General features: G+C 42.3%; 3 protein-coding genes across 4 annotated transcripts in view; 2 read left to right on the forward strand and 1 right to left on the reverse strand.

The window, feature by feature from the left end:
- Positions 1-27,248, reverse strand: part of LOC109410022 (opsin, ultraviolet-sensitive) — a 437,133-nt gene that overhangs the window by 356,244 nt on the left and 53,641 nt on the right. The gene's annotated exons all lie outside the window — the stretch shown is intronic.
- LOC134288589 (uncharacterized protein DDB_G0283357-like) overlaps positions 1-27,248 on the forward strand; it is a 498,750-nt gene that overhangs the window by 56,111 nt on the left and 415,391 nt on the right. The gene's annotated exons all lie outside the window — the stretch shown is intronic.
- On the forward strand, positions 2,823-23,096 carry LOC109410025 (protein yellow). 2 transcript variants are annotated; one of them, XM_029870059.2, is made up of 4 exons: positions 2,823-3,137; positions 21,356-21,703; positions 21,762-22,431; positions 22,489-23,096. In XM_029870059.2, exons 2-4 carry the CDS (start codon positions 21,381-21,383, stop codon positions 22,948-22,950), a joined length of 1,455 nt encoding a protein of 484 aa, XP_029725919.1. In that variant the 5' UTR covers positions 2,823-3,137; positions 21,356-21,380; the 3' UTR covers positions 22,951-23,096. The 2 variants fall into 2 exon arrangements, with proteins under 2 accessions (XP_029725919.1, XP_029725918.1); XM_029870058.2 differs by having other exon boundaries at positions 2,824-3,137; positions 21,374-21,703.

Below are 27,248 nucleotides of genomic sequence, written 5' to 3' on the forward strand. Positions count from 1 at the left end.
TTCTTCAAATATTGCAATAAGGATTGTTTCAATGATTTTTTTTTCAGAAAATGCTCCATGAATGCCTCTAGGGATTTCTACGGAGAATGCAGTAAGGATTCTTTCAGAAATTACTTAATGGATTTATCCGGAGCTCCTGTAAAGGGTTTTGCAGAAACTACTCACAGGGTTCTTTCGGGAATCTATTAAAGGTTACGTTCAGGTATCAGTAGGTCGGCTCCAGGGTTACGTTCCGTAACTCCTTAAATAATTTCCCCAATTTTTTTTCAAAGATTTCTCCTGAGATTTTTTTTAGAGATAAGGCTCTAAAATGAAGTGGAACAGCAGCGGAAACGTAGCTACTTCGGGCAGTATGAGTGTATGTACTTGTCAATCAGATATTGGTCCATATGCATTCGTTGACAGCTAAAGTTAGATGTTATGATTAAGGCTGCGCTAACCAGTGTCCGCTGTCTTCTGTAGACCACAATTGCTCCAAGGTAGGAGAAGGCTGTGTTTCAGTAGGGATGTTATGACAAGAAAAAATAGAAGAAATAGAAGATTTAATAGTTCTGCTGTAAAAAGCACTGAGTGTTAACTTTACCAAATACCATTTTTTCTATGCCCTTAAGGAGAAACTTCAGAGAATACCAATATGGCTGCCAAAATGGCCGACTTGGACCCCTACTCATGTTTTCAAGAGCACCAAGCTTGAAAATTCGTAAAGAAATGTGTTCGATTTGGAAAAGCTGCCTCTTTTTTGCAAGTGAGCAAAGCCGGGGTAAACAAGTGCGGCTTGGTTCGAGGCCTCGTTCGTCAGATTTGTGCCTCTAAAGTTGCATGCAAAATTGCAATGGGATTTGTTGACGTTTCGCCTTAATACCCATTTGATTTTTTTTACCACAAAAGGTTCGTTCATATATTACGTAACATAAAATTTGGCCATTTCAAACCCTATCCGTTATCCCTCCCCCGCGTAACTATTTTTGAATGAGAAATTTTGAAATTTTGTATGAAGCTTAACACAGCGCTGGACCTAACCCCCCCCTCATTATTGGTGTTTCGTAATATTTGAACGAACCCAAAGCAGACCCTTCACACCCGTCTCTGACGTGCTCAGAACAATTTTTCATGAATAAAAATATGATTTTTAAACAATGTCCCGATTTTGTCAGGTACCCGATTTTGTCAGCCCAAAATGCCACCAGGAGCTGACAAAATCGGGTCCTTACTGTAACACAAAAATCAATATCGAATCACCGTTGCTGTGTGAGGAACCGATAAAAAATTTAGCTCAACTGTACTTTTTATCATGGCGGTTTTGATCATCTGCTCACCGAGTTCAAAAATACTGTAAATTGATGTTGTTAAATATGCTTTAAAAACCTACGTGTTTGGTTTTCCGTAATTTTGGCTTTTTTTTTGGCGTTTCAAATGTGATGAGTCAAAGTAACATGTGAATTCTTGGGGGTAAGGGTATTGAAGAAAGACAAATTCACACCGTCTTCAGATAAAGGCTGCACCACAGACTGAGCATTACCAATACTAGACATCGAACAATGCACACAATCATAATTATTGACGAAAAGTGTCCCCTTCCTGGTACGGAAATCGAACTCACACTCCGAAGTGTTCGGAACGCTTATACGACTGACATAACGGAGCGACGAGCCACGATTTTTTTTTTAAATTTTGTATAGTTTCTCATCGTATGAAAATGAATACGTTTAGATTCGTATCGCTTCGAAAAAAAAAAACATGCCGCGTACCCTTACTACAGTCGGAACCCGCTCGTTGAACCACAACCTCCACCCAACCAACGAATTCGATTCGTTAATTGGGTGAAGTGACAGCAGCACAAGGGGCGTGAGCATTGTTTTGTTTTAATCGTGTAAAGGTTGGAAGTAAAAGGTAAAAATTTTCAATTTGTTTCACATTTAGAGCAAAACTGACACGTTTTGCAAGATACATATATGGCGAATGCGAGAATTAAATATTTTCACCCATTTTTAGTCGGTGAAGTTAAAATACAGATGATTATGAAACCACCCGAACCAACGTGGAAGCACAAAACGCTTTCAATGATCTACAAAATAAAGATTGCCGATGTTTTGCATTTGTTTCGAAGTAATTGTACATATTGTTTTTTTTTAAGAAATATGAAATAGAAATTCTTCTCGATTATCAATAAAGTTTAAGAAACCAAAAACTCATTAGCTCGCCCCTAGGAATTACAGATTGGTTGTCATTTTCTGTTTGACATGCAATAATGACATCCAGGTGCTTTTCAGTTGGCTGACAGCTCAACTAACGGGGGCCCAACTAAAAAGCCACCCAACTATTAAACCCCCAACCAGCGAGTCCCGACTGTATTCAACGTTATGCCCGTATCTGTTTGAGCACCAAAACTTTCCGAATACAGCAAATTCAATGTGATAACGCATGAAAAACTTTGCCCCCTTAATGCCTCAATTTTCCGGTAGATGAAAATTTCAATTAGGTATTAACGCTATCCATCTGATCACTGTTTGCCCTCTATACTAACCGTAATCGACTATCTTGTAAATAATTCCTGTTTACGGCGAGCATGGAGCATGCAGCCTATAACCCATATGTCTGCTCGATCACAAGATCGTTCTTGAGATCCTTTTCGGTCTAGTGCGCTGAATCGCCACACTTGAGTTATACCGAAAGACCCCCATCAACTTGCCGATGAACACCGCACGAACGCCGCCACTCACCTGTGCTGTGTGGCGCTGCTGAGATCTCCGATCGTCGATCGACGAGCCCACACACGCAGTCCGACTGTCGGTCTTTTCAACCCAAAGTGCGTTAATAAACCACCCGATCAACCCCGGGCACCGATCAGTTCGCATCGAGCCTCGGTGGGCATCGGATTCAACTTGAGTGCAAGTGTAGCGTCGTCGTCGGTCGCGATCACGTGATCGTTAGTATTGGTGGTTTTAGTGATAAAAAGTTCCTTGCTTTTGACGCCGCAGGGCGGCCTTTTGCAACTCGGTGGTGAACTACACAATAGGCGGGCCGTGGACGGATTTTATTGTTGGCCGGTGAAGAAGTTGCAAAGCCAATTGCACCTAATAAATTGTGAGGTTATCGAGAGCGGCTAACCGTGGATCCCCCCGACGGTTCAGAATCACGTAAGTGTCGCGGGTTTATGTGTGCCGAAAGATTGGCGGCTGGTGTAATTGATATGTTGCTAATGAGAGTGATTTGTAGGCTTTCGAAATGTTGTCACCCAGTTTGTGAGCTGTTTATTTCTGCAATTGAACGCATGGCCGCATGTTTGCGCGGTTCGAAGAGTAGTGCACTGACGAGGTGCAACACATACCTTTCATTTTTTTTTCATTCATGCTAGTTGATTTGAATGGAAAACGGATAAGAAGTTGTTTTGCGGTGGAAGCGTGCAGGAAATTTTGAAATAAATTCGCCGAAGAACTGGTTTTTTATTAAGATCAAAAGTGGTGGGTTTACCAAGTGTACAAGATACACGGGGGTTTTTCTGAGTGATGGCGACTCCGACTTGCCAAATTCTAGCAACAGAGATGGCGCCCAAAATCAATTAGTTTTGAATGTTGCGGAAACAATTCTAGTTGTATTGATTCAAGTCATTATGTAATTGAAAACCTGTTATATTATGTAGCGGTGAAAAGCGTGATGCGATGTGGTTAGTTCTGTGACTAACTGAATGCATTTGCGTTATTCATGAAGAGTTGTTGAGTTCCGATACTGGAGTATGATTATTTTATGTTTCAATTACGGAAGCTAATAATAGAAAATTAATCATTTGACTGTTGGCACAGGTTGGAAAACTGTTTTGAAATTTCAATTATTTTTGACATACGTTCGTACAGGTAAACCAATGGCATTGTGCTCAATTTTATGCACAACGATGATAGCATGTATTATCGCCATAAACAAGCATCAAGTGGCCGAAGCTTTTATCCTGGTGCAACCACAACTAGTTGGTGGCGACGACCTTGTGCTGTTTGTTTTTGAAGCGGGGTGTGTTTGGTGGAAGCATTGGAGGCGAACCTCGGTAGAACCGGTAAAGTTACTACTTGATGGTGAGAGCTTTGTAGCAGTATTTGAAATCAAAGCAGTTCAGCATTTGATATAAAAAACACTCCACTTAAAAGTAACCAGGCCAGTTCGGGTGGACTGGAATAAGTAAGGTACACCGGGGCAAGTTGAAACGGGTGGGGCAAGATGAAACGCGAAGTTTTGAAATAGTTTTCAATCTTCTTCTTCTTCTTCTTGGCGTAACGTCCTCACTGGGACAAAGCCTGCTTCTCAGCTTAGTGTTCTATGAGCACTTCCACAGTTATTAACTGAGAGCTTCCTCTGCCAATGACCATTTTGCATGTGTATATCGTGTGGCAGGCACGAAGATACTCTATGCCCAAGGAAATCAAGGAAATTTCCTTTACGAAAAGATCCTGGACCGACCGGGAATCGAACCCGTCACCCTCAGCATGGTCATGCTGAATACCCGTGCGTTTACCGCCTCGGCTATATGGGCCCTAGTTTTCAATACATTTTAGAAATTTTTCATTCGTTAAAAGATTGTTTGAATCAAAAACTATGTGTTATGGCATTCAAGCTGTTCATTATCCTTGGATAACATGATGCTAACCCGTTGTTTCATCTTGCCCCACCCGTTTCAACTTGCCCCGGTGTACCTTACTGCATGATGTATTATGGGCTAGTATTTCGATAAGTGTTTGCCAAACGCATACTAAAACTTTATTCTTCTACATTTCTTGGTGCAGCATTCACAACATATTGTGACGTTTGTACCCATTTGGACTCATCCCAAATTGCTTATTATACCAGTCGAATCTCAAAAACAATTTTGCAGTATACATGTTTTATACTTAGTTTACGATTTTCTTAAAGTTTAACTAAAAAACCTTACCAGCAAAAATAAGTCTTTCATTGTACATTTGTTTTCCGCGCGGTAAATTTGTGTAAATGCCACAGTAAAAGATCATTGTTAACTCGACTCGAACATCACAGATATACCTTGGTGCCGCAGGGATTCACTTAAGGCATTGTCCATTTAGAATCCGGACGCAGATAATTACTTATATCTCTGAGGTGGAATAACAAACAGAAAAGGTAAAAATGAATAATTGTAGTTTCATGGAAAAATGTTGATATTATTTAATTTATTTTTTCAAACATTTTCTCATTTTTTCCATGTTGACTTCCTTGATCATTCTGTAGTATCTTAAGACCCTCTACCAGTCTGATTAGGAATCCAAAGAAACTTTGCCAAATATTTCTCTTCTTGCGAAATCAAGGGCAATTCACTGAATTCCAAGGAGGCGAAGTTTAAGTGTTTTTTTTTCGTTAATAAACACTATTCATCCGTGATGATACCACTGAACATTTCCGACTGTCGTGGCAGCTCGCCAAAGTAGCTCAATCCTCTATAGATGTCTCGTGTTCATTTTTGAAAAGCAGCACGCGATTCTTGAGGTAATCATCCTTGTACAAATTTGATGTCGTTATCGTGATGTGAGAAAACGATGCTCAGAGCTCGAGCTTCCTGCCAATTCTTGAAATTCCAAGCAGATTAATCCACAAACACAAGCTTCAATCTTCCTGGGACACTTCCTCATGGCATGGTTAACAACATCTGAGCGCATCACACACATAATGGTTTTAGAGATACATATTAACATTTTTGGCGATTGTCGCACCTCACCATGCTAAATTTTCAACGTGTTTGTGAAAGATTTTTTTCCTTCTCTTGTCTTCAATCTGAAATAACTTTTCACTCGTTGCAAGAAAATCGATGAAATTTTCACCATTAACAGAGGACTACTTTATGATCAGACTGCTGTAAAAGAATGGTGATTATGATCATTTAGAGCGTCACAATAAATTTTACTTTGCGTCCGGATTCTAACAGGATAATGCTTTATGAAAACATTCGGCAATTCCTCCCAATATTTCTCCATAGTTTTTTCCTGGATTTCACACCAGATATGGAACATAAATTTGTAATTTCACCCGACATATCTGTATGGTTTTGTCCCAGGATTTATTCTTGAGTTTCTCCAGGTATCCCACGCGAAATTCTTATTGGGACCCCCTTCAAGAATTTATCTAAAAAATCTTCCCGGGATTCTTTCAAAGGTGTCTGCCAGAATTCCCAATTCTTCTCAAAATACCTCCATTGATTTCTCACGATTATTTTTACAAATTTCTCCTGAGAGTCCGTCAAGGTTTTTTTTCACGGATTGTATTAGGGAATACTCGCGCGATTTCTTCCGAGATTGTTTCAGGGACTTCTTCCATAACTTTTTTCGAGCTTTCTTCAATAATCTTCCCCAGGATTACATTCGGGTTTCTTTTCGGAGTTCTCCGATTGGTCTTTCCGCAGTTTCACTTGAGATCTTTTGAGATCCTTGCATTGATTCCTCAAACAATATTTTCAAAATCGGTTTTCGTACGCATGTAGAATGGATCAAGGTATCTTCTGAATTTTTTGAGGTGGAAAACGTTTTTCGTTTTTGCAGAAACCATTTTTGAACAAAATATCACAAAAAAATGGTCTCTGCAAAAATGGAAAACATTTGCAACCATAAAAAACCAGAAGATACCTTGATCCATACTCTACATGGGTACGAAAATCGATTTAGAAAATATTGCTTCACTATTTAATAAAAAATCAAAAACAAAAAAAATGAGGAAATGCTTTCAGTTTCGCCTTAAGGATATATTCCGGTATTCCATTAGAGATTCTTGGTAGGGTTCCTTCATTCATACCTCCCAGGATGTTTTTATTAATCTATCCCAGGTTTCCTTTAGGGATATCCCTCCCAATACAAGGATTCTTTAAATGATTCCCCCGAAAATCCTTCACGGATTTCATTCCATGATTATTTGCAACATATCTTAATTGGGTTATCACGAGATTCCGGAGTTTTCTAGGGTCTGTTTCCAACATTCTTTCAGGTATTCCTCCCGAGATTCATTTGACGCTGTCCATAAGCTACGTAGACTCATTTGTGGCCATCTTAGAAGTAGACTTTTGTCCATATTAAATTTTCGAAATTTGTTTGGAGCGTAGACTTTGGCCAGTCCCCCCCTCCTCCCTTAGAGTCTACGTGGTTTATGAACAGGCCTTTTAGGGTTTCCTTTAGTGATTCCTCATGGTTTTTCCAGGATTTGTTTTTCGAGATTCCTTTATTGGGATTTAGTTTTTGAATTTTCCCTGGATTTGAAAATACAATACCTTTGGGGATTCCTCTCTCCCATAGAGTTGTCCCGGGATTTCTTTATTCTCTCTGGAATTCCTACAGGAAGAACCTGGAAAACCAGGAAGGAAATCCTTTATTGATTTCTGCTGGTTTTTTCATTGATTTTTTTTCCAGATTTACTTTGGGAATTCCTCTTCTTGAGATTCATCTGGGGATTCTTTCAAGGATTTTCTCTGGATTTCTTTAGGGATTTCTCAATGGATTCTTTCTGAGATTCATTTGTTGATTTCTCCATAGCTTCTCCCGGCATTCTTCCAGGCATTCCTGCCAAGACTCATTTAGAGATTCATTTGAGGATTCCTACTAGATTCTTTCAGGAATTCCTTAAGAGATTTCTTCCGGCGCTCCTGATCCAGGTATTCCTTCCAAATTTCATTCAGAGACTACTCCGCCATTTTTTAAGGATAGAGACGAACCAGCCGAGGGCTGAAAGTCTCTTTAATAAAGAAAATAAATATTCTTTTAGGAATTCCTTAACGGATTTCTCCTGCAATTCCTTCATTGATTCTTCCCGGATTTCCTTTAGGAGTTTCTGTTAGGTTTCTTTCAGAAAATGCTTCTGAGATTCTTTAATGACTTATTCAGGAATCCTTTCGGGATTCACCTATACATTTCTTCAGGGTTTTCATTTTTTGGTTTGCTCCCAGGATTCCTTCATGGATTTCTGACGGAATTTCGGATGAATTCTTTTAGGATTTCTCCAGGGATTCTCTACGAGAACTGTCTCAGGATTCCTCTCAAGATTTCTTCAGGGATTCTTCAGAGGTTTATCCCCGTGGAGGTGTAGGGCTAAAACACAACCCCATGTGCAAGCCCGCGCAGAGGTTGCCTATGGACCCCTTATTTCATTAGGTGGAGTGGGGATAGGATGGGTTGATTTTGATAGGCATTGAAAACGAATACGTCGGTAGGATTTCAGTGAAAGGTCATGGCTAGCCAGTAAGCAAAGAATAAAAATAGAAAGAATGCTCTCTCGTGCCTTTTTCTATGTAAACGTCAAGCGACAAGACAAGTGGCGCTCTCTAGGCGTATCAAGGTGGAAGCTCTCTGTAACAGTGTTCGTGATTTGTCATAACAGAAGGTGGTGGGCGTATGTTTTTGTATCCGCATACAATCAGTAACGCATACTACCGCGTGAAAGTTGAACTTTCATCCGCAGATAGCGCTGCGGTAATGTCCCCCCGAGCATCAGCGGAGTGGGCATCCTTTATATTCTTATTCTTTGCAAGCCAGCAATTGAATATTGTGCCTCCAAAACCCCAAAGACCCGTGGAAGGGTAGAAGAAAGAGAATTTTCTAAATAACCATTGTCGAGGCACATCCGTTGTTATGTTCAAGTATTTTGTTTCGGTTCTTTTGTGTTGGCTCTATTATCGATGGTTTGTTAATTATATTTTATTCAATAGTTTATGTTCCTTCAGGAATGCTATTAGTTCTTATTCATATTCTTTAGTATTTATCTAGTTAATCTACCGTATGAGTTTCTATGTGTTTCCTTCTTGTATTGGCGGGGTTAGTATACCCTCGAGCGTTGTAAAGCATTATTCAGTGCTGTTGCCCGGTCTAAAGGGAAACTGATTCTGGTTTGGGACCACTTTGTCTTCAAGTTCGGTTATTAAACTTGTGTTTACCGTTCTCTCTAGCACTTTCCCTACACAGCTTAATAGTGTGATTAAGCTAATTCGGTAATTCTTTAGCTTGTGTGAGTTGTTATTTCCATTGGGATGGGCATTACTATGCCGATTTTCCAGCTTTGTGGTATTCGCCCCCCTGTCCATATCTTGATGAACTCTTTTAGTAGTGTGTATTTCGTTTCAAATGGCATGTATCTTAGCATTTCGTAGCTTATTTCATCATTCCTAATGGATTTTCCTCTGGAATGTTTTAGTGCACTATTGACCTCTGCAGTTGTAAATTCTTTATTGAAGTGTTTCTGATTGTTGAAGGAGAGGTTGAGTTTCTTGTTCTTTTTGTCTCTTTTTATTCTTTTAAAGTATCTGATGTGTTGCTCTGTTGCAGATTGTTCGAGGAAATATTTCAGCTAATGATTGCATTCTTCCACTGTATTGGATCCTTCTGTTAGAGCTATCTTTTATCTTTTGGATTAAAGTGTCTATCAAGTAAATAATAAAGTCTTTATCTTTTTCTTTTCTTTTCGTACTATTGTGGTTGCCTTTTGCTTTGTTCCACGCAATGCTTTGGCAAGTCTTGTTTTGCTATAATCTAGCCTGGTACATACATACATTTATTTGCTCTACCTGATCCGCCCATCGCGCTCTCTGTGTTCCACGCCTTCTTGTGCCATCCAGATCAGTAGCAAACACCAGCTATGCAGGGTATCAGAAGGCCGGCTTCAGAGGCACGTTATTTTCCATTTGGGACATTTGTGCCCACCTTACCCTTCCGGCTTTGGCCACCTTCTGGATGCTGGGTTCGCCGTAAAGTGCAGCGAGCTCGTGGTTCATTGTTCTCCGCCACACACCGTCCTCCTGCACACCGTCGCTCGAAAACACTGAGTGCATGCAGGTCCTCCTCGAGCATAGTCAAAGTCTCGTGTCCGTAGAGGACCACCAGTGTTATTAGCGTTTTGTACATGGTGCATTTGGTGCGTGGGTGAATCTTTTTCGACCGCAGTTTCTTCTGGAGCCCGTAGTAGGCCCGACTTCCGCTGATGATGCGCCTCCAAATTTCACGGCTCACGTTGTTGTCAGCCGTCAGTAAGGATCCGAGGTAGACGAATTCCTCCACCACCTCGAAAGTATCCCCGTCTATCGTAACATTACTACCCAGACGGACCCGGTCGTGTTCGGTTCCGCCTACCAGCATGTACATTGTTTTTGAGGCATTCACCACCAGTCCGACCTTTGCTGCTTCGCGTTTCAGGCGGGTGTACAGCTCTGCCACCGTTTCAAAAGTTCTGGCAATAATGTCCATGTCGTCCGCAAAGCACACAAATTGTCCGTATTTTATGAAAATCGTTCCCTGGCTGTTGAGCCTGGCTCGTCGCATCACACCTTCCAGAGCGATGTTGAAGAGTAGGCATGAAAAACCATCACCTTGTCTCAGTCCCCGGCGAGATTCGAATGAACCGGGTAGTTCACCCGAAACCTTTACGCAGTTTTGCACACCGTCCATCGTTGCTTTAATCAGTCTAGTCAGCTTCCCAGGAAAACCATTTTCGTCCATGATTCTCCATAGCTCTGCGCGGTCGATACTGTCGTATGCCGCTTTGAAGTCGATAAACAGGTGATGCGTTGGGACCTGGTATTCACGGCATTTCTGAAGGATTTGCCGTACGGTAAAGATCTGGTCCGTTGTCGACCGGCCCATCTTGATGAGTTCAGCTGCAATACCATCCTTACCAGCTGCTTTGTTGGTTTTGAGCTGGTGAATGACATTCTTAACTTCCCTAAGCGTGGGAGTAGATTCATTTCCGTCCTCTGCTGCACTAGCGTCGGCGTTTCCTCCGTTGCCGTGGGCTCCCGTGCCTACATTCTCCACGCCATTCAGGTGCTGATCGAAGTGCTGCTTCCACCTTTCGATCCCCTCACGTCCATCCGTCAAGAATCCTCCGTCTTTATCCCTGCATATTTCGGCTCGCAGCACGAAGCCGTTGTAAGATGCGTTGAGCTTCCATTTCCTCGCACTCCGCTTCTTCCAGGCGGCGCTTTTTCTCCCGAAAGAGCCGGGTCTGCTGTTTCCGCTTCTGTTTGTAACGTTCGACGTTCTGTCGGGTCCCTTGCTACTGTATTACCGCCCTTGCTGCGTTCTTCTCCTCCAAAACCGTTCTGCACTCTTCGTCAAACCATTCGTTCCGTCGATTCCGTTCCACGTACCCGATGGTGCTCTCGGCCGTTGATGGCTGCTTTCACTGTACTCCAGCAGTCCTCTAGAGGGGCCCCATCGAGCTCGCCCTCGTCTGGCAACGCGGCCTCGATATTCTGCGCGTATGCTGAGGCGACATCCGGTTGTTTCAGTCGCTCTAGGTTGTACCGTGGCGGTCGCCGGTACCGTACATTGTTGATGACGGAGAGTTTTGGACGCACTTTGACCATCACCAGATAGTGGTCGGAGTCGATGTTGGCGCCACAATATGTCCTGACGTCGATTATGTCGGAGAAGTGCTGTCCGTCGATCAGAACTTGGTCGATTTGAGATTCAGTCTGCTCTGGTGATCTCCAGGTGTAACGATAAGGGAGGCTGTGTTGGAAAAAGATGCTACGCATGGCCATATTTTTGGAGGCGGCGAAGTCAATGAATCGTAGGCCGTTTTCGTTCGTTTGTTGGTGGGCGCTGAACTTACCAATCGTCGGTCTGAATTCCTCCTCCTGGCCTACCTGAGCGTTCAAATCTCCTATGATGATCTTGACGTCGTGGCTTGGGCAGCGATCGTACTCGCGTTCGGGCTGCTCGTAAAATGCGTCTTTGTCATCATCAGTGCTTCCGGAGTGTGGACTGTACACGTTTATTATGCTGAAGCTGAAGAATCGGCCCTTGATTGGTGGATGGGAGGTTAAAAAGGGGATTCTTCGACAGAGTAACGAGCCATGTATTGAAGATGGAGATGGACAAATATACTACATTAGGTACGAAAATGTCGAAAGTGATGTATACAGCAAAAATTTCAACGTCATTTACGCATTTTTCTTCCGGGATTCCACCTGGAAATTCTCTTAAGATTACATCAGAGACTACCTCAGAATTCTTTCATGGTTTTCTCCTAAGATTCCTTCAGGGATGTCTGCCGGGATTCCTTCTGATTTCTTTCAGGGTTCCTACAGTTAGTCTTCCTGACGACCTACCTGGGAATTCTTCCGAGATTCCCCTAGTATTCCTCCCGTAATTCCTCTCAGTAAGTATTTCTTCTTGTTCTTGGGGTTGAATAAATTTCTGGCCAAAGACTACGGTCCATATAGTGTATGGATAGCACGTTATTGCCATTCCATGTGTTCGTCAAACAAATTTTCTTTTAATAAACTTTATTTCTATGCTTTCTTTCAGTACATTTTCAGCCAGAAAGTGGATAGGAAGACGTATGTAGATTACTTTAAAATCAGTGGAACTCTTAGGTTCTAGCGTAACGTTAAATATGTGATACCGTAACAAAGCACATACCAGTAGAAGATGCTCCTTGTTTCGTTCCGAATGCACATTTGCATCTTTATTGAATCTCATGCCCAAAGAAGCATAACGAACGCACTAACGTCAATATAACCTGCGTATAAGTAGTAGGTAACTTGCGTTGTTGGCGGGAAAACGTAAACGATGAACACCTGGTTCAGGTTCGTTTCGTCTCGCCGACCGCCAAGTTATTAACAGCAACCGGCATTACAGAGCAGCAGTATGCATGAACCAAGCCAAAGACGTTTCCCATAGATATCTACCTAGACTGACACTAATTCAAGAACGACCGCGCTCTGCTAGGGGGCTGTCCATAAACCACGTGGTCATGAGGGGGGTGGGGGGGGGGGGGGGGGGTTCGGCCGATGACCATTTTGTATGGACAAATAAAAAATTTTGTATGGACTAATGACCACGCGGGGGGGGGGGGGGATGGGGGTTGAAAAGTCCCAAAAAAATGACCACGTGGTTTATGGACAGCCCCTAGAGCTGCTGCTACTAAGCTCCGGTTCCCGACGTCATCGTATCAATTAAACAGCACAGCGCTAAAGCTTCGGGTAATGGATAGCATGTTCATTTGATTTTTGCTGCTTCACTGGTTCAACGTCTAGTTCTTTGCGTGAGCTCAATCCATCACAAGGACACCGCCGCCGTTGCTGTTGCTGCTGCTGCTGTCATCGGCGTGGGCAAGAGCAAACCCAAATTAACAGCTCGGATTTTCTTCTATATGTAGTCTAGTCGCGAGTGGCAAAGAAGACAGCCGCAGAGGTCATCGCCGCCGCCGTTGTGCGGGTAAGGTTTAGCACCCCCGTCCATTAATCATCGCCGGAGTGCTGTCCGAGGACAGTGGGCACTCCCAACGCCAAATTGCATTTGAATCAAACGCTCTAAAAGTTGTCTGCCAAACTTTTACAATGGCTAGTGCGGTTCACTTTGATTGTGCTGCTGAGATCAGCGGGTGGATTGCGACTTGGGATGGGATGAGGCAACTGATTCGATTCGTGTAAGGTCATGGCTCAACCTTGAGGAATTCGTGGTGGAATTTCTAGAAGAACCCGTAAAATAACTCCTGAACTGATTTCTAGAGGAGTTGAAATTCATGGATTAATTCCTGGAGGAAACCTGCTAGAATTTCCGGAGGAATCCATTGGAGAAATTCATATAGAATTTTCTGAAGAATCTCCTGAAAGAATATCGGAAGCAATCTGCAAAGGATTTTTTGCAGAAATTCCTGGAGGAGTGCTGTAGGAATTTCCGAAGAAATTCCAGGAGGGATTCCTGGATCAATTTCTGAAGAAATACCTGCGGTAAATCTTGGTGGAATTTCTGGAGGAGTTCCTGGAGACATTGCGGTAGAATTTGCTTTAGGAATTCCTGAAGGAATTCTTATATGAATTCCCGAAGGACTTTCTGAAGGAATTTCTGGTGTATTTCTGAAGAAACCTCTTAAGGAATTCCCGCAAAAAATATTAGAGAAATTTCTACAGAAATTCTTGGAAGAATCCCTGGAGGAATTCTTGGAAAGTACCCTGCAGATATCCCTGCAACAAATTTCTGGAGGAACCTTAGGAGGAACTTCCGGACAAGTTTCAGGCGGAATCTCAAGAGGAATTTCTGGATAAATCTCTATAGGAAATCTTGGGGAAACTCCATGGAACTATTCATGGAAGAATTGTAGGAGGAATACCTTAATTAATTCATTGAGGAATCCTTCAATCCTTCCTGGAAGAATCTCTAGAGGAATTCTGGAAGGAATCCATGGAGGAATTTCTGAATAAATTCCTAGAGAAATTTCTAGAAGAATTCTGAGAGGAGTTTTTAATGGAGTTCCAGGAGAAATTTCCAGAGGAATTTCTGGAGGAATTACAGGAGCAATTTCAGAAGTAATTTCTGGAAGAATTACTTTAGGAATCATCGGTGGAATTTCTGGAGGAATGCCTGGAAGAATTCCTCAAGGAATTGCTGTACGAATTTCCGAAGAAATTCCTGGAGGAATTCCTGGATCCATTCCTGAATAAATTCCCGGAGGTATTGCTGAAGAAATACCTGGGGTAATTTTTTGTGAAATTCGTGGTAGAACTCCTGGAGGAGTCCCTGGAGAAATGCCTGGATGAAATCCTGGAAGAATGCCAGGAGGAATACCTGGAATAATTCTTGAATAAATTCCGAAAAGAATTTCTGGGGAAATTTTTGATAGAATCTCTTGAGGATTTACTGGAGGATTTCTGAAAAAATATTTGAAGGAATTCCTAGAGAAATCTCAGAATGAATTCATTCAGGAATCCCAGTTGGATCATTTCTTGGATAAACAACGGAAGGAATTCTTGGGATTATTTCTTAATGAATCCCCGAAGGATTTTCTAGATAAATTCTTGGAGAAATTGCGGTAGTAGTTTCTGAAGGAATCCTGGAGGAATGCCTGGAGGAATCCCTATATAAATCTCTGGAGGAATGCCTGGAGGAACCCCTGGATAAATTTCTGGAGACATGCCTGTATCAATTCCCGGAGGAATCTCTCGAGAAATTCCTTAAGAAATCCCTGGAGGAAACCCTGGAGAATTTCCGTGAAGAACCCCTGGAGAAATTCCTGGACTAATGCCTGGAGAAATCTCTGGATAGTTTTTTAGATAAGTTCCTGGTGGAGTTTTTAGAAGAATTCTGGGAGGGACCTTTAGAAGAACTCCCGGAGCAATCTCTAGATGAACTCCTGGAGAAATCCCGGGATGAGTCCATGGAAAAACTCCCAGGAGAAATTTCTGAAGAAACCTCTTGAAAAATTCCTATAGGAATCCTTAGAGAAATTTGTGGAGAAATTCTTGAAAGAATCCCTGCGAAAATTCTTGGAAAAATCCCTGGAGGAATCCTTGAAGCAATTTCTGGAGGAACCTCAGGAGGAATGCCTGGAAAGTTCTGGACAAATTCCTGCAGGAAGTTCTGCACAAATTCCTAGCGGAATCCCAGGAAGAATTCCTGGATTAATTTGTAAAGGGTTTTTTGGGGAAATTCCATGGAACTATCCCTGGAAGAATTCTTGAATGAATTCCTGGAGGAATCTCGAGAGAAATTCTGGAAGTAATTACATACTGGGGGAATTTCTGAAGAAATTCCACAAGAAATTTCTGCAGTAATTTCAGGAGAAATTTCTGAAGAAACTCTAAGAGAAATTTCTGAAGAAATTCCAAGAGAAATTTCTAGAGGAATTCCAAGAGAAATTTCTCGGAGGAATTCCTGTAGGAATTGCGGTAATAATTTCTGAAGGAATTCCAATGGGAGTTCTTTGTTCAATTCCTGGAGGACTTTCTGAAGGGATTCTTAGGGTAATTCTTAGGAAACCTCTTGAGGAATTCCTGAAGGCATTCTTAGAGGAATTTCTGGAGAATTACTTGGAAGAATCCCTGGGTGAAAGATCTTGGTGTAGTGTTTTTGTATCGCGAAATGTGCCCTTGATTACCCAGTAGCTAGCCGACCCTGGGATTGCCGGAGAGATCTTGCGTCTTGAGTCGGCCCGGCACTGATAGTATTGACCACCTCATTTCAAAAAAAAAAACATGGAGGAATCCCTTAAACAATTTCTGGGAGAACCTCAGGAGGAATTTCTGGACAAATCTCTATAAAAAATCTTTAGGAAATTCCGTGGAACTATTCATGGAAGAACTCCAAGAGGAATCCCTAATTGAATACCTTGAGAATCCCTGAATGAACTCCTGGAAGAATCTCTAGAGGAATTCTGGGAGGAATCTTTGGAGAAATTTTTAGAGGAATTCAGAAAGGAATTTCTGGTGGAGTTCCAGGAGGGTTTTCTGGAGGGATTACTGCAGGAATCATCGGTGGAATTTCTGGAGGGATCCATGAAATAAATCCTGGAGGAATATGCAGAGGAGACCCTAGAGAAGACATTCCTGGATTAATTCTTGGAGGAAACTCTGGAAGAATTTTTGGAGGAATTCATGGAAGAATTCCTGGATCCATTCTTGAATAAAATCCTGGAGTAATTCCGGAGGAAATACCTGGGGTTATTCCTGGAGAAATTCTTGGTAGAACTCTTGCAAGAGTCTCTGCAGAAATGCCTGAATGAAATCCTAGAGGAATGCCAGGAGGAATACCAGGACGAATTCTTGAAAAAAATCCGGGAGGAATTTCCGAAGAAATCCCTTGAGGAGTTCCTGGAGGAATCTCAAGATTCATTCCTGATGAAATACAAAGTTCGATTTCTGAGGAAATTCCAGGAGGAATTTCTGAAGAATTCTCAGGGGAAATACTGAAGAAACCGCTGAAATTCCTAAGGAAATCCTGAAATCCTGGATTTATTCCTGCGGGAGTTTCTGAGGGAATCCAAACAAGAGTTCTTGCAGAAATGTTTAAAATAATCCCGGAATTTGTTTTTGAAAGCATAACAGAAGAAATTTCCGGTGAATCCCTGGAGGAACTCTTGAAGTAATTTCTGAAGAAACCCGATGAGGAATCCCGAAAGCAACCCCATGAGGAACTCTTTATCGAATCACAGGAGAGCTTTCTTAGCGAATACCTGGAAGAATTTTTGTAGGAATATTGCTGAATAAAAAAATGAAGAAATCAATGTGTGCAGTAATTGTTGGAGGAAAGGTTTTTTGTACAAATTCCAAGCAATTCTTGGAGTATTTTTTAAGAATCTCTAAGTAAAATTTTCTAAAAGAATTTCTGGAATATATTCTTGCAGAAATACTTCGAATCATTCCAGTCGCAAGGATGGGAAAAAATCATTTATTTATTGCATATCCCTCACTCACAACCACGCACAATCTGATGCGAGTGTGCTTTTCCCCCAGCCAAGAAAATTCCTTCCACATTCATTGCCCATTCTTTTTTATCGCCGAGCACCGAGCAACGCAAGCAACGATGGCCGAATGAATCGCTACTGAATCTGTGAGCCGAAGACGAACGAACCAATATTGAACGAATGTTTGCATTCTGAGTCGGGTGCGAGAGCATTCGTTTTGAAACGTTCATTTCGCGTTCAGTGGACGCATTCAGTACTGAGAATTGAATCAGTGAGCGCGTTTTGATTCAATCAGCTGAATGCCACTCGGTAGTTGAGAGAGCGAACGTTCTTTTCGTATACACCGATCCTAGCTGATTCATTTCACACTCTATTTGTTTCTCTCCTGATTCGCTTCGGTGGCGTCGGTGGCGAGCCATTCGTGTTGCGTTCGTTCATGGTGCGCCGTGCTCTCACTCAGTATTGGGTAGTTGGCGTTCTTTTGGCTATTTTGCATCGCCGGCATTCGGGTGAGCGAATGAGTTTTCCCATGCTTGTCCAGACGTAATTATTGGAGCAATCTCTAGTGGAATTCTGGAAGGCATATATGAAGAAATCTATGTAGAAATCTCTCTGAATACCTTCAAAAATACCTTAAAGGATCACTGGAGAAACTTCGAAACCTCGAAAAAAGCACTGGAACAATTACTGGAGGAACCTCTAAAGATATCCCAGGACAAATCCCCGAAAAAATGTCTAGTGGAATCCCTAGATGAATTCTTGATTGAATTTCTGGAAGAAGCCATGATGTAATCACTGAAGCAAGCTATGGAAAAAAAAAATCTTGGTAGAATTGTTCGTACTCATATAGTTTACGAAACTATGAACAAATCTGAAACAGTAATTTTGATTACTCAAAACTACAATACCGATTTGCATATTCACATATCGGGCGCCCATCCCGCTTAAATTTCATCTCAAGTCAGGCCCCCCTGGCCCCCTCTAGGAAAAAATCCTAGCTACGCCAATGCAGATGTCTCTCAACGTTCGCACCACGGATACTATTGGATGACCATTTCGGGCTGTCAATATTGTATGAATTTTCATTCATACTGTGTTCAAAGCTGTTCAAAGCCGGTTCACCTGTATTCGTTCAATAAATTTCATTGAAAAATATTCCATGCGCTGTGACCAGTATTAAAAAAAAGTGCGTATGTGAATACGCTCAGCACTCCCAGTTGGTACGCTGATTCTTCTGTATGCAAACTAGCACAACATGACCCTCTGACCAGGTTAGCTGCAGTAACACCTCGGTTCGATAAATTGTGTGTGACTAACAGCCGACAATTAATCAATCCGGTCAGTTGCTCCGCAGCTTATCCTTGTTTTTACAGGGAACCACGAGTTTATCTCGTATCGAAATGTACATTGGTATTTATTGTTGTACCACGATTTAGCTGGTAGGTTGCCCGAGATAATTTACACGGTGCCATGACTGAGCTGGTTGGAATTGAATGCTTGTTTGATTGGAATTTGGGATGCCACCTACGGAAATAAATTTCGCCAGAAACCAATCGGAAAGCCACAGAATCGATCCGGGATTTTTTTCGTCGTCAATGCAACGCGTGGGATGTATTCTAGTGTTTAGGAGGACCACCACGCAGCGAAAAACGTTTCGCGTTTTTAGTGCCTTGTTACGGTTACCCACATATTTCTATGATTGAAAACGGGTAAATATCCAACAAGCTATCGGTTCCAGTTATTGCAGTATGCGTTCGACGACGTAATGCCCGGAAAGGCGAACGATATTACTTTTCTATTTGTTCTATCCGCTCGCTTCCTCGTGTAAACATGGCCTGTACAACTGAGAAATTGCAATTTAGCTGAGGAGCTACTGCAATGAGTCAGAACACTTTTTGTTTTATTTTTCGCTCAGAAGAATTTACGGAAGCGTAACATCTTGCAGTTTCTGCTGCGCCTCTAGGTCAACGGTAGTAAAATGTTTCTCTGGCACATATTTGAAAAGGAGTCACTTGGTCTGAAAAGAAAAATAGGTTTCTTCTCCACGGTTCGGATCGGACCTTTCCAAGACAGATGCTTCCGTTTCATCCCTCCTAGCGAAAACACTCGCAATCTATATGCACTGCAAAGAACATCTACATACTAATCAGTACAATGGCCTAGCGGCAGTGTTGGGTTTCATTGCTTCGAAGAAATGCTGGTGGGTTGCACAGTCTGTGCACCAGCCTCCATATACTTTTGTTTTGTTTACTGCTATTCATAAGCAAGAATCTTCACTACATCAGACATCTGCAGCACGTGCATTCGTGGAATAAGGTGTGCTTTGTTTTGGCTTCTGACTGATTGAAAACTTTTCATTTTTCAAATAATAAGTCTTATATTTCTGGCCAAATGGAGGACTATTTGTTTATCCTACAAGTAAATTGAGATTCTGTTGTTGTGGTACTAGTTTTCATAGTAGGTGTCTTCTCCAGAATCTTACAGAACTTTAAAGCTTCTTTTTGTTCGAAAAACCTTATGCCTGGTATCCATACAGCAACGTGAGCACCCTAAAACACATACATTTCCACAAAAAAACCAGTGAGAATGAATGCTGAACAGTGATAGTATTAGCTGAACTATAGTTGATTAATGGTGTCAATGGCTGAACACAGTGACAGCTGAATATTGATCTGAAGTATGGCCTGTTCAACCTCTTTAATCAGCAATACATAGATGGCTGAATAGAATATTATTCGTCTGGGTAACCAGCTCTAAAACATACACCAACATGCAGAATCAATCATCTGTTGTTGAACCTTAAATCAAATAATTTTTGACAGCTGACCCAAGCATGGTTTTCATGAAGTCCACATCGCTTCTTCAGCCTCTGAGTGTAGAATTAGCAACTAGTTAAAATACACATAAATAAAAACAAAAAAAAAAATCTTCGGCCTCAATACAGACTTAGTTCAACTTATGTTCTTGACTATTCAGACACAACAAGTAATGCTCTTGTTTACGAGGATATGTATATTATTATGTGTGGTGTAGGCGTTAAGGTGAGTGACTATAAATCAGAAGTTCCGAGTTCAATTCCCAGTTTTCCCACAGATTAATCTATACATTCCTAAATATCTCTCCTGGAAATAGACGCAGCTAAAATAGGCTAACGAAAGTGTTTTTATTTTACTTCTACATAATTATTAAGTTTAATAGATTACTGATTAAACGCATATTAAATCTTAAATCAGCCTTCCAATGAACCTCAAATCAGCTAAAGGTTGAATAAAATCACCTAAATTAGATGTTTAGGAGCTGAATAAAGGATTGTACCTCTTGTGCTCAGCTTTTGTTCAAATGAAGGCTGATTTAAATTAGTTGGAGAAACGTTTGTACAGCATCAAATTGTTACTTGGGTAATCACAAGCATGATATCAAAACACTAATTCAACCGTTTTGAAACGTACCTAACGCAGGACAACTTTTTTCAACTATGTTTTGACAAAATGCTAAAAGTGATTATTTCGTGTGTTATTATGTTTGAGAGGCCCCCGCGGAACCTGTTCCAGGTGTTCCGGAGCGGCCATAACAGTTAATATACACTTCCGTCATTTTTTTCTGTCCCATTCTCTCGAAATCATAAGGATTGATACGTCGCCCGGCATGTTTTGGGTGCAAACCAGAAATATCGCCGACGACACCCCCGTGGAACCTGTGCTAGACGTTTCGGGGTGGCCATATTAGTTGATACAGACTTCAGTCTATCGTTTCTGATTCAGTCATTAAAAATCATGAAGATTGATATGTCGCACGGCATGTTTAGGTCGAAAACCAGAAATGTCCCCAATGAGGCCCAGCGGAACCTAAACATCCATATTAAGGTGACCCACACTTATATGAAAAACAAAAATTTCGAGAAGCCAAGTTTTCCCATACAAACTTCAAACGTTTTGAGCGCCCCCTTAGGCTCAACCGATTTTGCTCAAATTTTGAACGTAGCTTCTGGGAGTCCAAAACAACTGATTTAGGAGGTAAGACTTGGCATTTCTCGAAATTTTTGTTTTTCATATAAGTGTGGGCCACCCTAATCCATACACTAATCTCAATTCTCAAAGGCTGTGACAAGCTATAGCAAAAATGACAATTTTTCAACAAGTTGCATGATATCTCAAAATATTGTAAAATGTCAATAACTTCTTATTTAATCACTAAAATTGAATTTTAGAACACTTTTACATTACAGGTAGAATATGACCAAATCCAACTCTAGAGCAACCATGCGGTTGCTGCTACTGGCAACTGTAGCCCTGCTACCGTCAGCCTTCGGTGGATCACCGTTTATGCATCGGCAGAGAACTATCGCCCGAACCGTCAGCTCCAACATCACCACTGAAGAACCGGTGCTCGCAAATCCCTACTTGGCCCCCGGCGGAAAGGAAGCCCTCGGAACCAAACAGGTGTCGGATTTCATCACCAGCCAGGGCAAAAATGTCTTCGATGTGGTCTACCAGTGGAACATCATTGATTTCCTGTACCCGAGTCTGAAGGCTCGTAACGATGCCATTCGCACCAAGTATGGTTTCTTCTCCGCTCTCTTGATTTTATCAAGCTCATGTACCTTCAAATTTCAGACAATTCATCCCGGAGAACAACCTCCCGCTGGGCGTTGACCGCTTCCGTAATCGTATCTTCATCACCACACCTCGCTGGAACCCAGGTGTACCGGCTACCCTATCCTACCTCCCGCTGCCAGTCCAAGACCCAAGCCTACCACTGATCCCCTACCCGGACTGGAGCTTCCATACATCTCCGCAGAACCCCGACTGTAGCCGTCTGGTATCCGTGTACCGGATCTACGTGGACGAATGCGATCGCCTTTGGGTCCTCGATGCCGGAGTGATCGATACTCTGACCAACCTGCAGCAGATCTGCCCGCCGAAGATCCTGGCGTTCAACCTTCAAACCGATGAACTCCTTTTCAGTTACACTCTCCCAGCGGATCAGGTCAAACAGGACTCGCTGCACACAAACGTCGTTGTGGACATCCGGGACGGCCAGTGCCAGGATGCTTTCGCCTACATTGCCGATGTTTGGCGCTATGGAGTCACCGTGTTCAGCTTGCGGGAGTTCAAGAGCTGGCGCACCACTAACTACCTATACAACCCAAATCCCTTTGCCAGTGACTACAACTACAAGGAGCTGAACTTCCAGTGGTCCGACGGAGTCTTCGGCATGTCCCTGTCTCCGGTTCACAGAAACGGCGATCGTATGCTTTTCTACCATCCTATGTCCAGCTACACGGTTTGTTGAAATTCTTCTGCAATCTAATCCCACCAAACTAATAATCTCCCATTCCAGGAATTCCAAGTCCCGACCTCGGTCCTGCAGAACGAAACCATCTGGCAGAACTTCGGACTGGCCAAGGCGTTCCAACCGGTCGGTAGCCGTGGCAAGGCCGGTCAATCGTCCACCTCCGGAGTCGCCCGCAACAACGTGCAGTTCTTCACGCTAGTCCAGCAGAGCGGCGTTGGCTGTTGGGATTTGGGCAAACCGTACAACCGCAACAACTTGGGTGTAGTCGAAAAGGACATGGACAAACTGACGTTCCCCAACGATTTGAAGTTGGATCGCGAGACGAAGCAATCGATCTGGGTGATCAGCAACAAGTTGCCGGTGTTCCTGTACTCGCGGTTGGACTACAACGAAGTAAACTTCCGGGTGCTGAATGCCGGAGTGCAGGAAGCAGTGCAGAATACGGTGTGTGATCCGCGGATGCCACCGAGCTTGGCCTACTCGAAAGATCCTGAGTGTGATGCGTAGAGAGATTTGTTAGTTTTATGTGTTCTGAGTATTAAGTTTTACGATTATTGATAGAAATTGATTAGTGTAAGTTATTGTATTGATACAGCCATGCTGATAATGATTCCATGTTCGACCAGTGAAATAAATTATTTATAAGAAGTTTACTATGAGTTTCCACAATCTTTTCAAGTTACTTGGAAGGGTAAATCCCTGTACTTAGAAGCGCTCTGACAAGAGCTGCCGAACTGGTACTAATGAACGCATTTCTTATGTCGTAGGTCACTACTTAACAACAGCGAATTCTCCCCCTCTTACGCTGGAGAGCTATTTAAGTACCAAAAAGGAAGCTAAATTGGTTGATCAGGGGGCCATCTATTCCCCCCTCCCCTGCCAACACACGATAGCATATGTTATTGAAAAGAATGTTAAAGTGGAGGCGATATGCGTACACTTTACACGCGATCAAATGAAAGAATGTATATATTATATAGTTTAGCATCTTATTATACGAATTCTTGTTGGCTGAGTCATTAGATGATTCTCTCGATTCCCTTACCCGTTGTGCCAAGCAAGCATATTGGTTTATATGCTAACGCCTTACGGGTCTTTGGGTGGTTTTTCCGCCCTTGGAAATAAGAGCAGGCTCTGCTGCTTCCAAACCTCTAAGAATACTCCCTCTTCCATTAATTTCTGCATAGCAAATCGGAGCTTCCCAAGAGCCTCAGCAATAGCTACTTTTAAGAGCAGGTTCGGACCCCTATGATATAGTGATTAACAATCCTCGCAAATTTCTCAACATCTGTCGCTCATTTCGCGTACGTGGTCGCTGCATCCACCTCCTAGCCCATAGGCAAATACGGCGCAGGTTCTCATTCGAAATCATAGTTTTGTCCACGATCCTGTTCTTTAGCTAACTGGGAAAGGCGTCTACTGGGGTGGGAAATGCGCATCAGCGTCCGCCAAACCAAAGCCACCTGGGTCACCGACGGGCCCTTACGTATCCGAACGGCTCCGTCAACTGCACTCACACTGTTACCGCACTCGGTACTGCTGTGATGAGCTCTTCCGCGTCCGTGATCTTGTCCAGGTATTCAACCTCTCGAATGGTAGGAGCCCTCACCTCTACATCTTCACCAATGACCTTTTTCGCCAGACACTTGTAGGCGCCTTTTCGCGCTTGAGCTCGAAAATCATTTCGTCGGTACGAGTACGTCGAACAGCGTCTGTCCACTTCAAGATCCACGAGCTTGGCAACACTCCTTATCACGCTCAAGACTGCCGAGTACTCTCGTCCATCTTGAAGACGAGCATATAACCCTTTTCTCGCTAGACACCTGCCCTATTGTCTTTTCTTGGCTTACCATCACTAAGCTCCTGTTCCTCCTTCTTCTTACTGTTCATTTTCATTCCTATCCACTAGGATCCAGGGGCGTCCTCCCTCTGAACCGTCCTAACCTATGTGGTGGCTGAGGACTACAATCGTCACAATCCCATGCTTCTGTCAACCCGGGACAGGCTGGCCAGGGTGTTCGACTCGCCTGCCTTTCCACTTGCCTTCACTCTGGGTTAACAATCTCTTGGTTTTGTGAGTGTCGCCTGAGCTGTAGTTCCTCTCCTTACGGCTATTTCTCACGTTTCTGTCATGGTGTGTCGTAAGCAATCGCGTCTGGCGTACAAATATCGAAGCATTTGCCAATCAAGACCACACTCCAAAGAATATATCATGATCGTCGCTACACTGAAATAAATTTTGTTGTGGAAACTACCGATTCCATAGTAAAAATTTTTTTTTTGTGTCTTTATTTGAGAGGCTTTCAGCCTGGTCGCTGGTTCGCCTACAGTAAAATTACTAACCGTACCTATGATTCTCAACCGACAACAATTTTCAGTTAATTCTACTAAAACACTGTCAACTTAACTAGCAGTGCAGTTAACATTACTAAAAATGATTTTAATTTAACAAATGAGCATTGTATTTTTATCCACACTGTGTTGTAAAATGCGTGTCCAGGAGAAATTAACAATGTTTTGTTGTTGAGACGACTACGCTTTTAGTTGAATTTACTACAATGTATTGTAATTTCAAGCATATTTCAGTTACCTTAACAGATTTTGATGTCGGTTGAGAATCATAGGTACGGTTAGTAATTTTACTATGGAATCGGTAGTTTCCACAACAAAATTTATTTCAGTGTAGAGAAACGCCATGAGTCCTGCGATACGTAGCTTCTAGTTTTTTTTTCTGCCAGTGCAATAATGCTTACATCTTCAGTGTGGCCGATAAATTGAGGCTACAGATGTCATCTCTACTATCAAGTACGTGAAACGAAGTCGATGGAACGATTGGTTCGACGAGGAGAGCAGAACAGATTAAAAAGGAAAAAAAAACGCAGTGTGAACGGACCCAGACAACCAGTAATCGTATGAGATGTTGCATAAGATGATAAAGTGGTGGTCATATGCGTGCATGCCTCCATTTAGGCGCATGTAAAATGTACGCATATCACCTCCACATACATCAGCGGAAGCACCAGACCCGCCTGATTCGGGAGAAAAATACATCACCTGGACAAAGCAAAGTGCGAGGAAAAGGAACTGCTGTGCCATTCGCTAGAAACGCGGAAGTCCTACCAGAAGCTCGAAGCATCTCGCAATGATTTAGTGCCGAGACCCGAAAGACGCAGTGATTAGGAAAGGACGGGAGCTTAGAAGTTCAGGATGCCATACACACGCTCAAAAGCAACAAAGTAGCTGGCAAGGACAGCTGAACTAATCAAGCTGGATCCTGAAAATTTGATCATCTGTCTGCCAAGGTTGATATACAGGATCTGTGAAGCCGAACACCAACTGCAGAAGCGGAGGAAGAAATATTCTGCGGCATTCACAAAAAAAGACTGCAAGTTCATGTGTGAGTACTTTTTCGTGCGATCAGCATTCCAAATGCCGCCTATTAAGTGCCATCCTAGATCAACTTCCATCGTCTATGCCATAAGTAAATACATATGTTCCTGAAAAGCTAACAAGCCGGCTGGCATCCAGCGGCTGAGTATGAAATGCTGTATTGCGTCAGCTATACCTAAGAAGGCAGCCCCTTCAACACAATGTAGGCAGCGCGGCCCCGGTAAGGTAGCCTGCTTTGGGAGCAATACACCTCAAAACTTATATCTGGAATGGATAATTTAAATGACATTCCAAATTCTCGTCATAGGCTTGAAGAAAGTGCTTCAACACTTTCGAGCATAATTAAACAGGCCTTCAATGACAGTTGTGCACCGAAGAAACGCTCTTCAAATAGAGATGTTCCCTGGTGGAATAGTAATCTGCAAAAACTGCGACAAAAAACCCGGAAGCTGTTTAACCGGGCTAAAAGAACACAACAGTGGGAACAATACAAAGAGTCCCTCACAACATATAACAAGGAAATTCGAAGGTCGAAGAGGATAAATTGGATGCACACATGTGAAAACATTGAAAGTACTCCAATTGCTGCTAGACTGCAAAAAGTCCTCGCTAAAGACCATTCAATTGGCCTTGGAACTCTTAAAAAAGAAGATGGTTCTTTTACTAAGAATGCCAATGAAATTTTAGAAACAATGATGGAAATCCATTTTCCGTGTTCTATTCTTGTTTCAAACGAAGACCAAAATTCATCTGCATCGCATACTGTTGCTAATGAAACCAGGAGATATAGTCATAATGATAATGACTCAACTGAGTTAGAAAGCACCAGGAGTGATACATGTCTTTTGGCCAATGAAATTTTTACGGAACAAAAAGTTGAATGGGCGATTGATTCCTTTGAACCCTTCAAAGCGCCTGGTAGGGATGGAATTTTTCCTGTACTACTGCAGAAGGGTAAAGAAATTTTAACACCCGTTTTAACTAAATTGTTCCAATTAAGCTTATCGTTAAGCTACATTCCTACCGCTTGGCGAGAAGTGCGGGTCACTTTTATTCCCAAAGCAAATAAGAAGGATAAATCATCACCAAAATCCTTCAGACCGATAAGTTTATCGTCCATTATATTAAAAGTAATGGAAAAAATTATTGACGAGCATATTAAATCGTCATATTTAGTTAAAATGCCTTTAAGCAAAAACCAGTTTGCGTATCAGGAAGGCAAATCTTCGGTAACAGCGCTTCACAACCTGGTTACAAAATTGGAAAAATCTTTTGAAGCAAAAGAGATTTCACTTGCTGCGTTCCTCGATATTGAAGGAGCATTTGATAACACGTCTTACATTTCAATGAAGAATGCTATGACAAAACGTGGTTTTGACAGATGCATTGTTGATTGGATTGGGGAAATGCTATCA

Source organism: Aedes albopictus, chromosome 2 (assembly GCF_035046485.1).
Source record: "Aedes albopictus strain Foshan chromosome 2, AalbF5, whole genome shotgun sequence".
Classification (NCBI taxonomy): domain Eukaryota; kingdom Metazoa; phylum Arthropoda; class Insecta; order Diptera; family Culicidae; genus Aedes; species Aedes albopictus.

Excerpts from the sequence above, each read along its gene's own strand:
- LOC109410025 (XM_029870059.2), top strand. The coding sequence starts at position 21,381 with ATGACCAAATCCAACTCTAGAGCAACCATGCGGTTGCTGCTACTGGCA. Across the intron at positions 21,704-21,761 it reads AACGATGCCATTCGCACCAA|ACAATTCATCCCGGAGAACA; the intron begins GTATGGTTTCTT and ends TTCAAATTTCAG. Across the intron at positions 22,432-22,488 it reads ATCCTATGTCCAGCTACACG|GAATTCCAAGTCCCGACCTC; the intron begins GTTTGTTGAAAT and ends CTCCCATTCCAG.